This window comes from Bos mutus, chromosome 25 (genome assembly GCF_027580195.1).
Source record: "Bos mutus isolate GX-2022 chromosome 25, NWIPB_WYAK_1.1, whole genome shotgun sequence".
Classification (NCBI taxonomy): Eukaryota; Metazoa; Chordata; class Mammalia; order Artiodactyla; family Bovidae; genus Bos; species Bos mutus.
In genome coordinates, this window is record NC_091641.1 from 21,769,122 (window position 1) to 21,783,240 (window position 14,119).

General features: G+C 48.1%; 1 protein-coding gene across 1 annotated transcript in view; it reads right to left on the reverse strand.

Moving 5' to 3' along the window:
- Positions 1 to 7,261: 7,261 nt before the first annotated feature.
- OTOA (otoancorin) overlaps positions 7,262 to 14,119 on the reverse strand; it is a 79,795-nt gene continuing 72,937 nt past the window's right edge. Inside the window, exons 26-29 of the mRNA XM_070362211.1 lie at positions 13,981 to 14,117; positions 13,373 to 13,470; positions 9,983 to 10,178; positions 7,262 to 7,855 (exon numbers count right to left, since the gene is read on the reverse strand). Of these exons, the coding sequence (XP_070218312.1) occupies positions 7,785 to 7,855; positions 9,983 to 10,178; positions 13,373 to 13,470; positions 13,981 to 14,117 (502 nt within the window). The 3' untranslated portion in view covers positions 7,262 to 7,784. The remainder of the gene's footprint in view (positions 7,856 to 9,982; positions 10,179 to 13,372; positions 13,471 to 13,980; positions 14,118 to 14,119) is intronic.

The window sequence follows — 14,119 nt, forward strand, 5'->3', positions numbered from 1 at the left end:
ATTCCCAACAAGGAAGGTCCCTGGAGGGTGAGAGGAGCAAATCTCCCACCTCAGATGAGTGTCACCTCCAGAACAAGACCAGGGCTCAAGGCAAAAACCTTGAACATTAAATCATTACTTTGTCATCTATGTAAAGAATAGTTTTCAAAAACAGGGCCCCTATAAACCCAACAGACATTCAGGTGCATCTGAGCCTAATTCAGAGTAAAACAAAGCTGTTAGGGGCCCTGTGAAGCCAAGATACCCATAAACAATTTGTTATAGAGGAAATGACACCTTGTGATCTGCTATACCCATAATAAAAAAACAATTTGCAGACATTTGGAAATCAAGAAAAAGAAAGAACAGAGAAGCTATTCAAACCAATTGGAAGCATCAAAAAATCCAACCCAATTTTGTTCTTGTAACTGAATGGTCCAAAGACAGATGTGCAGGTATGGTTTGATCCAGGCTCCAGAAAATTCTACCAGAACCTGGGTTTTCTTACGTCATCACTCTTTTTTAAAAAAAGTTTTTGTTTGTTGTTTCTCACATCCTCTCTCAACTCTATTCTTATTCCATTTCTCAATTCCATTCCTTCATACAACCTCTCTTCTCACAATTTCAAGATGGCTGAACAGCTTGAGTCCAGAACAAAAGAACATCCCCCTTGCTTTCTCCCTCTCCTTCTCCCTCACTCTTCTAAGAGTTGAATAAAAATCCCAGACCTGGCTCTCACTGGCCCATCCCTCAATCAATTACTGTGATCTGGGGAATGGGATATGCTGATTGGTTTCAGTGCATCAGAGCCCAGCACTGGAAGTGAAGGCAGTATTGATCCCACCTAATCCATGTGAGTGAAAGTCCTAAAGGAATGTTCTCAAAGGAAATTCATAGTATCGTGGAAAAGGAGGAAATGAGGCTAAGTGAAAGTCGCTCAGTCGGGTCTCACTCTTTGCAACCCCATGGACTATATAGGCCATGGAATTCTCCAGGCCAGGATACTGGAGTGGGTAGTCTTTCCCTTCTCCAGGGGATCTTCCCAGCCCAGGGATCAAACCCAGTTCTCCCACATTGCAGCAGGATTCTTTACCAGCTGAGCCACCAAGGAAGCCCAAATGATGCTCAGTCACTGTCAATGACAAATGCAGAAAATAAACACACACACCAGGCCTCCCTCCTGCCAAGAAGCAAAAGAGGTAGAATGGCGGGGGGAGGGCGGTAGGGGGTGTTCATGCTCAAGGATATGTTTCCAGGCTAAGCTTAAATTCCAGAGCTGGTCTATTTCAACCAGAGCTGACCACTCGGCTTTCAGCTCCTCAGACACCTCAGTCACTTTGCCTCCCCTGCCTTCATTTCCCCTTATTCTGTGTCTTGGTATTCCATTGCTACAGAAGAAATTGACAGAAACGGAGTGGCTTAAATGACACACATTTATTATCTCACAGTTCTATAGGTCAAAAGGTGCAGCTGAATTCTCTGCTCAGAATCTCACTGGGCTGAAATCATGGTGCAGCTGGGGCTGGGGTCTTGTCTGGGGCTGAGGTCCTCCTCCAGAATGGCTGGTTTTCGCAGACTTCATTCCTTCTGATCGTACGACCGAGGTCTCTGTTTTCCTGCTGGTCATCAGCCAGGGCCCTCTCTCACCTTCTTAAGTGCACCCTGGGTCCTTGCCTTGTGGTCTCCCCACATGTTCTCACATTCTGAACAGCTCTGTCATCAGCAAGGGCCTGGTTCCTTTCAAGGGCGCACCTGATCAAATCAGTTCCACCCAGTTGACCTCCCTTTTGAGGAACTCAAAGTTAGTCGATCAGCATCCCAGTCATGGGAGTGACATCTCCCCACACGCACAGGTTCTGCCTGCACTTATGGGGAGGAGGTTACATGGGGCATGCACTCCAGGGAGTTTGGGGCCAGCTTAGCATTCTGCCTGCCATGGTTTGGTAACTGAACTCTCCTGGAATCAGCCCTCTGCTGTTTGGTCACTGTGATCTGGGGTAGGGTTTGGGGTCACCTCCTGACCTAGCCTTGGCCAGTTGGTGTACTTCACCATCTCGGCCACAGGGGTCAGCTCAGCGATGTCACCTGCCTCAGGTAGGTTTGATTAAAGTAAATCCAGGGACTTCCACTGGCGTGACCAGGAAAGACCAAAGTCTCTCTCTCTCAATAATGCTAACATGTTAGGCTATGAGTCTAAATGCTGATGGTGGCCACTGTGAAAGGGGAGCCTGCCTAGGAAAGAAGCCAGGCTTAAAGGCAGAGTCAGAAGATAGCAAGAGGGAAGCCCACTCCCGGGGATGTTGTCACAGCTCCTGGATCCAGCCAGGCCTGAATCCAGAACGTTTTCCAGCTCTCAGAAGGCATATAAGTCAAGAGGGTCCTGATACATCACCTACAGTGATGCAGAGAGACTCCTGCGGCTGACCGCTCACCTGGCTGTGTGGGGAGAAGGAGATGTGCTCTCAGGGGTCATCAGCATGGGGCGGGAGGGAAGGGTCAGGTCTCTCCCCACACCAAGGACACAGCAAGAGGCTTGGAAACAAAATCCTGAGTTAAATCTTCTAAGATTAAGATAATGCTCACCAAACTGAACTGATGCAAAGACTCCTTTACAAGGAAGCAACAGGATGAGAACTACAGGGAGTGGACAATATGTAAAGGAGGCAAGACAGAACCCACAGGAGTTCTGGAGCCACAACCACTTTTTCTGAGTTCCCCTTGTGTCACGGCAAAAGGGCAAAGATCCCACGGGGTTCAACCTCCTTCCACTTTCCGTTCATTCAGAATCAGGAGACTAAGCCCAGTGATGCCCCCGAGGCCTTGCCTGATCTGGCCCGTCATCTCTCCAGCCTCATCTCCTGCCTCTCCCCACCCACCATGCCACCTGCTGGTCCTCAGACACCCGGAGCTTCAGTCCTGCCTCTGGGACTTCACACTTGCTCCTCTTTGCTACCCAGACTGGATACAGACAGAGATGATGACATCAATGTAGATATGGATGCCAATGTGAATATAGATGGAAATACAGGTATAAGTTTAGGTATACGCATGCCGCCCCATACCGCCTTCCAGTCTCTGCTCAATCACTATCTTTTCCATGATCACTTGATTTTTACCTAAAGCTTGTTCTCTGCCCTCACCCCCACCACCACCAGACTGACTTCTTTCCATTGTATTGATCACTATCTGATCACTGTCTGCATGTGTCTATTATGTGCCTCTTCTAGCTCCCAGCACAATGTGGCCTGCATGAGGACAGGGCTGTGTGTGTTCTGCCTCCATCATGACTAGCACAGGGGCTGGCAAAAAGTGAATTCTCAATATGCTTTTTTGTTAAATGAGTAGATTCTTATCACATCTCCTCAGCTCCCTTGGAGCTGAAGTTTACCAACACTTGCCTGACCAGAGGTCCTACTGAGTTCAGTCTGATGTGAGGGGGAAAGTACTTTCACCTACATATTCAACAAATATGCAGTGAACACCAACCATGACCCAGCCCATTGGGGACTGCTGAGCAGGAAGAATGCATCATTGAACAAGACGGTCAGGGTTTCTGCCCACGGGAACTTACATTCCAGTGGGGCTACATGCTTGTCATGTTCATTCCTCCAATTCCAAATCCTTCCTGGTGTGAGAGGTCCTGAAGCTGACTGGACACTAGTGGAAAACCACCAGCCTGCCCATCAGTCTCAGGATCCCTGACCCAAGATATCAGAGAGTGGGGTCTCAGTGGGCCTGACATGGCAAGGAACAGAAGACGACGGATGCAGCAGGCCCCCAAGGGAGAGTAGCTCAAAGTCAGACTTGTGGACCTCAGCCACTTCAGTGGGGCTTCCAGCTTCCAGTGTGAGTGGAGATGACACACACCTGGAGGAGAGCCTGATGGCTTCTCCAGCTGGGATGCTCTCCCCTGAGGGTGGGCCGGTGCACCTATTCCATGCGCTATTACCTGACCTGAAAATCCATCCCTCTGGGAAACTCCAGCTAACAGAGCCTTGATGGTATCAGGGGGTAGAGCTAAGCTGCAGAGCTGGAGGCAATGATGTTGGATCGGTGAGTGCTCCAGGTGAAATAGTTCGATGAGCCATTAGATATGAAGGCTGCCATGGCAGAGCAGATGGAACAACCATGTTATGGGCAGAAGCTCTGACCCCAGAGGAGCAGTTACCTGATTTCTACGGCCCCTGGTCTTGGAAACGGGAAGTAAGCGGCAATTAGGGGCCATGGTGTTGTATCAAGAAGCACAGCATTTGACAAAGAGCTTCCCTAATGGGCACAATCTCCAGGGCAAATGATGGGAATGTGATGAAAGGGTCAGAGTGCACCACCTTCCTATCCCCAGCACGTGACCAGCCCGTGCCAGGGAGGCATGTGGAAGTCATGGAGTACAAGTCAGCTTTGGCTACAGCAACCATCAACCCTAAATCTCAATGGCTTCCCTTAACAAATACATACTTCTCACGTATGAGTATTCAGGTTGGCTGTGGCTCTCCTGGGCTTGGCTGAGCTCAGCTGGGTCCTGCTGGTCTCAACTTAGCTCCTAGCTGTGCACTGGGCTCAGGTCTGCTCCACGTCTCCTCACCCACAGGTCTCCTCACACACAGAAGCAATTACCAAGAGGTCAAATCACACAAGCGTGTGTAAGACTTCTGCTGGAGGGGTGGTGTCCTGTCTGCTCAACGGCCAAAGCCAAAGTTAGCAGGTGGAGAAGCAGACTCTACCCACTGAGGTGCACATGGAAGCCACATGGCAAGAGCCTGGCTGTTGCATCCTAATAAAGGGAGTGAGCAGAAGAGTTGGGAACCACCGTCTAGCTGCCCCCAACACAGGAGTGTTCCAGAGGGTCTCGGAGACTAGAAGGAACTTCTCAGGGCCAGAGTTCTCCTGGGAAAGGACAGCCCCTTCCCCCACATTTCATCGGCAGGCATTTTGTTGGGCTCGTAAAAGGTCAGGATGAAGGCGAAGGCAAATAAGATCTTCACCTGCCAGCGAGTTGCCAACATTTCAAGGATCAGACAAGCTATGTCCCTTTCTGAAGTAATCAGTTTCTGGGGCAGGAAAGGCAGAGAAATGGACAACGACCCTCCTGCAGTGGTTGAGAATCCCAGGACTTGCTAGACGTCCTGGGTGGATTTGTAGCAAGGACACTCACTTCAAGAAGATTTCAAGATTTGCACTTTGAAGACATGCCACTTAGACACTGTGTGGGCTGGAGTTCTGCCAGGCCTCCCTGTTCATTACATATATGCTTTATAGGGAGGCAATATAGATGTGTTTAAAGGAGGCAAGGATGAATGAAGAACTTTTAAGGACAAAGAAAATACCTAATATTTAATATTAAGTTGTTTACTGCCTCTTCCATGACAGCGTTTCTTCAGTAAAGCCAGGTAAACACACACTCACACATGTTCACACACGCACCAACTCACAGCCACCTTTCATTGGCAGTGGAGCCCATCCCAGCCGCGGTGGCTGAACCCCTGGGTACCAGGACTAGAGCGAATAGCTTAAATCTAAGTCCCATTGGATGACAGACTGAAGGTGCAGAAAGACTCCCAGCCCCCATCAAGCTTGATGGTAGGGGATCTGTAAAAGGATCTAGCTGAGCAACGTTGAAAAATTTGAATAACCGTATGGCAAGGCTCTGACCGATCAGAGCCATAACCAGCACACCGTGACCCGCACGCCAGGGACCGTGATCTCTGCAAACAGCTGGGGGGAGTTGCAGAAGGTGGAGGCTGGGAACCCAACAGCATCGCTGACGTTGAAAAGGTGAACAGGGAGCTGTACCTGCGGTGTGACTGCTGCTTTTCTGCGTGCAGAAGGCTGCACACTTCAACCCGAGACCCCGGGGGTCCTGCAGGGCATAAGCTGGATTTGTCTTCCTGCCTGAGGCAATCACTAATTATATGAGCTGTGAGGCAAGCTGGCCTCCCACCAGAGGAGAAGGGGAAGGGATCTACAGAACCTCTCTCTGATCTAACTCATTAGAGAAGTTCAAGAATATCCATCCAGGAGGCAGCAGAGGGCGAGACGAAAAGTCAGAATCCAAATCCTCGCTATCTGAGAGGCCTTAGACAAGAGTTCCTTCATCTTTCTCGGGTTCAGTCACCTCATCTGGAAAATGGGAACCAACAGCATCCACCTAGCGGGATCATGATGATGATGACGTGAACTAATGACACAGGTAAAGACCTCAGAGCAGCGCCTGATGCAGACTGGACCTGCAGAACGGGAGCCGTTACTGTCATCCACAATGGGAGGAACAACCCAGAAACTAACCCAAAAACAAATGATCAGAAGCGAAAGTGAGACGCAAAGCTACTTGGCGTTGGCAGCATGAAGTCTGACTCATAGGAAGTTGTGGTTGCCCAGGATAATTCAAGGCTGGAAGAAAGTGGGACTACTGAGCAAGGTCCAAGGCCTCTCTGATGGGAATCTGGGCAGACACATTCTCAGCCAGCATCCCGCTCGAAGCAGCCGGTCCCGCCCAGCTAACCTGGGGCTGGAGTTTGTAATGAGATAAATGATCTGGGCTCCAGAAGCAGTACTAGCAACCACTTCCCCACCAGGATGAAAGAAAATCAGATCAGACCCCAAGTAATACCCACAGGGCCACACCCTCCACACCCCAGTCTTTTAATTTTCTGTAATAACCACACAAGACTTCTGAAGACCCGCCAGCCTCCACAATATCTACCTGTATTAATAACCAGTACAGCACAGGTCCTGACCGATCAGAGCCATAGCGAGCACACTGACTCACACACCAGTGACCATGATCTCTGCAAACAGCTGGGGGAGTTGCAGACGGTAGAGGCTGGGAACTCCCCCTCCCCCCCAAAAAAATTGCCACCTTAAGCTATGTCAAGAGAAACAACTTTGATGGCTGAATTTGAGAAGGCATAACATCCAGGAAGTAGCAAAGCACCCCTTCCTAAGCTCTGCCTTCCTGAGCATCTTGCAAATTTCCAAAAGGACTGGGCCACTGGGTACATTTGCTTTGCTCCACCATAATAGCAGGAGTGACTGACTTACACAGTGTATTTTTCTTTTATTTCAACCCATCCCCAAAGCCCAGAGCACTTAAAACCTGGAAGAGCCACCACCTCCACCAAGAAAGGTATATTTTTGAAAGTTTAACAGCCATTCATTCAGCTGACTCCCAAGGAAGTGGAAGGTATCTGGAAAATGTATTTTTAAATTGATTTAATGTTGAGCCATGTTAAATGTTTTAATTTCCAAGCAATGCAATGCCCACCAAAAACATCAATTAGTCCCAACAATCAGGCAGGAATATCGGCGTCTATTACGGGATTCATTTATTTCAGCTCTGCTAAATATCTAAGAAGGAGAAATCCAATATGGCCTATATCTCCGAGGAAGGGAAATTAAAACCAGAAGAGAAGCCAGAGCAGGCCTTGGTGAAACCGGGGGCCTTGGCCTGCACCCATCGCTGGCTGGCATCTCCTTCTAGAGGGAGGATGTTAACTTGTACTAATGTCTTCATGGTGTTGACAGGAAATGGTCTCCCCTCCCCAGCGTCCCTGTCTCCAAGCTGGAAAACTAGGGAGACTGAGATGAGGTCTCCCTGCTGAGGATGCAAGCCAGTTTAAGAAGGTGTAAGACCATATTTTAATAATTATTCTTCCTTCAGTGCCTCTTCAGTTCCAAAGTCCCAGGGTCTCCTTGCCCTCGTTGAGACTCTGAGTCGGGGTGGGGGACTCCCACCCTCTGCAGCATCCTCGGGGTCTGCAAGCGCCTTGGCCAGCTGCCTGGGCCCCAGGGCGATGCGCAAACACCACTCACCACACGAGCTTGGGCATCAGGACCAGGAGAAGGTAGCCCAGCCCAAGACCCCTGGAGACCCAGGCTCCTACAAGGAAACAAGACAAGAGTTGACAGGAGGTCTCAGCAGCCCACAGAGGGTGGGCACATCGCACCCTGCACCTCCCCCCTCTCTAGGTCTTGGCTTGCTCAACCCTAAACAAGAATAATGATCCCAAATAGCAAAGGGTGGGAGGGCAAAGTATATGAGACTGCGTGAATTAGCAAGTACCAGAACTGACTCATAGGAGTCATCTGGGGAGATGGCCAAAAATGCAAATTTGGGGATCTTCCCCTGAAAATTCTGATTCAGCAAGTCAGGTACCAGGCCAGGGGATCTGGATTTTAAGTATCACACCCAGGTGGTTCAGATAACAAAGCAAGATTAGGAAACAAGATTAAGTGCCTGGCCCCCAGGAACGGTTCACCGGGCTGCCAGGACCAGCTCAGGCCAGTGGGGTGAATGGAAGGAAAGAGGATCTAGGCTTCTCCTGCATCAGAATTTCCAGATGCACCGACCCTCTGACCCCCCCAGTCTCACTTGGAAGAGTTTACCCTGCAGATATACTTGAACAGATGCAAAATATATAAAGTCATTTGCTGCAGCATTGATTGTAGCAGTGTAAAAATAGAAACAACTGAATTATCGTCTATAGAGATCTAGTTAAAGACAGTTACAGCATAGCCAGGAAACCAAGAACTGCACGGCTCCTAGATATGGACATGGAACTGTCTCTAAGGTAAATTTTCAGGTGAAAAATGCAAGTCACAGAACAAAGTATATAATAAGCTTTTGTAAAAGTGCAGGAATAATCTATGGATATGCATGGCATATCTCTGGACAGATACACAACTGGTAACACTGGTTGCTCTGAGGAGGGGAACTGGGTGACTATGGAACAGCGGGTGGAGGGTGGATGTTTCACTTCACAGCTTTTCAGACTTCTCATATTTTAAACCATGTGCATGGTCTACTGTGTGCATTATATAAGACCCAAAACACTGCAGCATTTTCAAATAACTTTTACATGTATGCAGATTATATTTCAATGAAAAAGTTTAAAGATAGTAATAAATCAAAGGGCATGGCTCCCATCTGCAGAAATTGGGCATCCTCCCATCCCCAAGGCGGGAGGAGGAGGAGGGATACCTGGAGATGGTGAGGCCCCAGCTGTCTTTGAACTCTGGGTATTTGCATCTGCTCTTGCCTCTACCTGGGACACTCCCCACGTGGCCGGGGTATCTCTCCAGCTGGGTTTGCAGCTTAGATATCAGTCTTCAGGAGGTTTCCACCGCCGCTTCCCCTCCCCGAAGCCCAGGAAGCTGCCTCTCCCCAGCGATCCCCGTGTCCTGCGATCCCTGGGATCACAGCACCCCTCGTACTGCCTCATGGTCGCCTGGGTGCTGGGGCTTCCGTCACCCCCACCCTGGACTGGGAGCTCCACAAGGACAGAGGACACATCTGGCTTGTTCACAGCTGCCTCCCCAGAGCCGAGCACCATGCTTGGTCCAAAGACGGTGTTCACTAAAGACAGGAGTCATAAAGAAGTGTGAGGGCGAGGGGAGGGAGGGGAGACAGGCAGGGAGAAAAAAAAAAAGCCGGGAGAAAAAAAAAAAGCCGGGAAAGAAAGCCACCGCCACCCCCACCCCCGACTCCTCCGCTCAGCTCATTTCTTCGTCACCACCACTTCCTTCTGCTGCTTTCCTTCCCTGGTCTTAATCAGATTTGAAATCTCCTTGTTTATTAGGAGAGAGCCTCACCTGCCTTACTCACCAGCTCCTAAAGCAGGCTTAGCACATAGTAGGTGCCCAAAATATATCGACTGAATTTATTAATCCTGGACGGTGAGAAGGATGGAGGAGCAAAGGAACCACTGAAAGGGCTTAAGTCCTGAGAAATTCTGATTCAGTGGGTTCTAGGTAGGGTCCGTGGGGCTGGTAATTTTTAAGAGCTCCCCCCATCCCAAGACTTGCAAGTGCTCCAGAGTTGACCATTCTTTACATATGCTTGGTACGGACTGTGGGTTTTTCTCTGAATGCAGAATCTTCAAGGACTGTCAGAGACCCCACCCTGAATTTTAGGAGCCTTCTCGCCGTCCCATGTCAGGCGGGGCGGACCGAGAGACGAGGAAGGGGGATTGGGAGTGGGAGGTGGGGCTGGGTCCGTCCCGCTCACCTGGAGGAGAAAGAGAGGAGGGGGTCCGGGCGGGGCTGGCGCTCGGAGGCGCATCCAGCCAGGAGCGAGCCTTGGCGCCATCTATCGCCCGCTGGAGGCTCTGCAGCTGCAACATGCTGAGCTGCCGGCGCTGGGCTGGGGTCACCGCCGCCGCGTTTTCAGGGCCCAGGGAGGCGATCTGCTCGGCCGACAGCTCCTACAGGGGGGAAGGGGACAGCGCCCTCAGAGGCGCCCCTCCGAAACTTTCCCAAATCTCGGGCATCCGCCCCGGGCCCGCACAACTTTGCGGTACCCATGTATCTCTCATCTGTGCTACTCTTCAGGATTTTTCCTTAAAATCAGACCACTCTTTCACTACTAATATAGATGTATTATAAAATGAAAAAAAAAAAAAAATTAATGGCAATTTCCAAAAACGGAAACAGGATGACTTGCAATAAGTACTCGTTTAAAATATGCCAGAAGAAGCAAAACAACTCTAGCTAGATCTGTTGACCAACAATGTTTGATCCTGGGGCCTCTTTTAAATATATATATATAATATATATATATTTTTTAGCTCCAAAATTGAGATTTCCTCCGTGAAGTAATCAATAGTGAAAGAGAGTTTATAAGGCGACTTAATGGTGTTTAATGCAGTGCAAGTTACCCTGCCCACAATGCTTCAAGTCCCCACCAGAGGAATACTGATGTGGTGGAGAAAACACACGCTTAAAGGGCAAAGCTTTTAATCTGTGTCCCAGCTCTGCCACACACTAGCTGTGTGAATTGGGCAAGTTTCACAGCCTCTCTGTGCTTTTGGACTAGATGTGGGATCACACAGAGAACTTATATCCTATGTGGATTCTCAACTCATCGCAGGTGAGTCCGGTAAGGGTTCTACAAAGGGTAAGTGCAGTGATCTATTAGTGATGTGTGCCATAGACACACAGCAGTGGGAATTCTGCTCAAGGGCCCTGAACAAGATTCTTTCTGCAATCACTTCTGCCTTAGAGGACTCGGTGATTAGTTCCAGTGGGTGTGAAATGAGATGGGATGTCAGGTGCCTCTAAAGTCATCCTGCTCGTTTTCTAAGGGTCCCAAAGATTCTGAGAAAGGGGGTTCTGCTTTCTCACCCTGACTTTACTCCTTCACATTATTCTTTCTTGTCCAAGTTGGTGCTTCCCTGGAATCATGTCATTCCCCTGCTTAGAACCCTTTCTGCCCCCGTCCAGGATGCAATTCAAGCTCTTTACACAATAATAAGGCCTTCAAGCTCTGAGTCCTGCCCCCCTCTCCAGCACCCTATCCCTCACTCCTTGCTGGCACACTTCACTCCTGGAGAATGGACAGCCATATGTGTAACCCCCAGGAGGCAATACATCCTTCTGCCTGGAACACTGTCCCTCCCTCTCACCTAACTAACCTGTCCTGCAAAATTCAGCATCACCTCCTCCCTCTCACCAGACACACACACACAGCAGACATGCACTTCTGGCTTATACCTTACATCTACCATTAACACAGAGTCTGCATTATAAAAATTATGTATTCTTCCAATGTTGCTGCTTGCAACCCCAGGTCTATTAAACTGTTTTTAAAAAATAAATTCAAAGCGGTTCCAACATTTAATTATCAGGAGATGTTACATGAAAACGAGACTTCAGGATTCTAAAAAAAAAAAGGACGATCTGGCAGCAATGCTAGGCCCACACAGTCACACTGCATTGCATCCTGTGCCAGAGATGAGAAGCAGCTTTCCCAGCTTTAGACTGGCTCTCCAGTTCACCTGAATCCCTACCCAGGCCACTACATTCTTTTGTTACTTTTTCAAGCCCCTGAAGGCACTGCATTATATGCCTTCACCAGTGCCATGCCATGGGAACCTAGTCTGGTACCTACACCCTAGCACCTAGGCTGAAGCCTACCACAATGTAAGTGGCCGCTAGGAATTTTCAGAAAAGGTAAGCTGCAAAGTACATTCCAAACAAGACCAGGAGAGCGTGCTCAGCAACATGCCAACTTCAAGGACCAAGCTGCCTACCCCATGCAGAGCCCCCAGAAAAGAAGCTGAATGGGCTTTAAGGACAGCTACTTGTTTATTTCCCCTAAACAGCTTTCCTGGTAGCTCAGCTGGTAAAGAATCCACCTGCAGTGCAGGAGACACCAATTTGATTACTGGGTCAGGAAGATCTTCTGGAGATGGGATATAGGCTACCCACTCCAGTATTCTTGGGCTTCCCTGGAGGCTGACAGAAAAGAATCCGCCTGCAATGTGAGACCTGGGTTCAATCCCTGGGTTGGGAAGATCCCTTGGAGAAAGGAACGGCTACCCACTCCAGTGTTCTGGCCTGGAGAATTCCATAGACTGTATAGCCCATGGGGTCACAAAGAGTCAGAGAGGACTGAGCGACTCACTTTTCAAACAGCGCTCAAACCTGGTCTGTGCTGGGAACTGTTCTTGGTCCTGAAGTGGTTCAAGATCTGTTCTCTTGTCTTAAAAAGAACCAATGACGTGGCATCATGCAAGCTTGTCTAGCCTGGTGTGCCTTATCCAGTTTTGGTGGACAAAATATGTTTCCAAGTTACCCAAACAAGAACACCAGAGTCACTCTTCATCAGAGCAGACTCCCCCACCAAACCCGCTCCTAAACTTATACATCTGCTTCCCTATCCTCAATAGATCCACTTCAACCCTCTCAATTTTTTCCATAGCTGTTTGTGGCTTTCTTAATACTTTTCTTTAAATCAATTTAAATGTTTCATTTAAATTTATTTTAAAAGAAAATGTTAATGGAAATATCATCCCTCATCTACAATTCTGAAGTCCAAAAACAGTCTGAAACCTGTAAGTTTTCCCCAGAGTTTAAGACAAACTCATTTGCCAGCAAAATCTGACCTGAATTGATATGAAACCATTTATAGTCTCTATTTATTCCAATTAGTGTGCTTTGTCACAGATTTCTTCACAGAAATATTCATGTACTTGCTTACAAGGTGCTTCCCCCAGACACTGCTGAAGGTGTTCGGTTACAATACTGTAGATTCACAGAGTGATCTTTCTAAACTCTGGAAAATTCCAAATTCTGAAATATCCCAAGGGTTTGGGATAAGGGAATATACACCTGTCATACCATCATAAATAGAAAATTAGTGCCAGTGGCTGTGAAGAGAAGGAAACCATAAAAATAGACACAAATAAAAGATAAATTAAAAATTGAAGAAAAAACTTTAAAAACAAAAACAGCTAAAATTATGTTGTGATCCATCCATTGTTGGCACATAGCTCTCCTCTGGCCCCATTAGCAGAAGCAGGTTGTAGGTCCCTAGAATCCAACACCCACCATCTGCTTCCCCGTGTGATTTGAAATGGGGTCAGCTCCCATTCTCCTTGAAGAACTCAGTACTTACTTTGAATATCTCATCAGGAAGGCATTTGATTGCTGATGGCTGGAAATATGGCATCAAATCCTTATCAAGCATTCGGAGCTCTTCCTTAGTTAATCCAGCTGGGGAGAAAAAGGAATCAGAGGGTTTAATTCAAGCCATCAGAACTCCGTTTGTTTTATTAATGGCACTGCGTAATGTACAGATCTGCATGTTCTAGGCAAACATCATTCCTTACAAAAGGCCCTGAAAGTCACACTGGGGAATTAGGTTCCTTAATCAACTAAGGAAGAAAATATGTGGGTCACATTAGCCCTGATTGGTCTCCTACAAGGAAATTTATGCCCAGAAGGAGCTTCACTTTACACAAATTTTAAATTGTGTATAAATCTATTTTGGAGCCAATTAAATAACATTCTAAACCACTTTAGCTACACAGAATTACCAAGAGAGCTTGTTTAAAAAGCAGACTTGCAGATCCCCACCTTCTGCAACTTGAAGTCATGAAATCTAGGTTCTATCATAACCCTATGGATGTTCACTATATGTGGCCAAGGATTTTGTTTGTTTGTTTTTGTCCCCAGATTTAAGGTTGGAAAGGGAGAGAAAGGCATGCTCAAAGTACCTCTTACCTGCAATGGTCCCAAGCTCCTGCAAGACAAAGCTGGACCACTCGGTGGGCTCCCCAAACACAACTTCTGCCTTCCTCTTAAACTCTGCCAAGACCTGGGTACTGCAGAGCAGAGTCCCGATTCTGGCCACCACCACCCT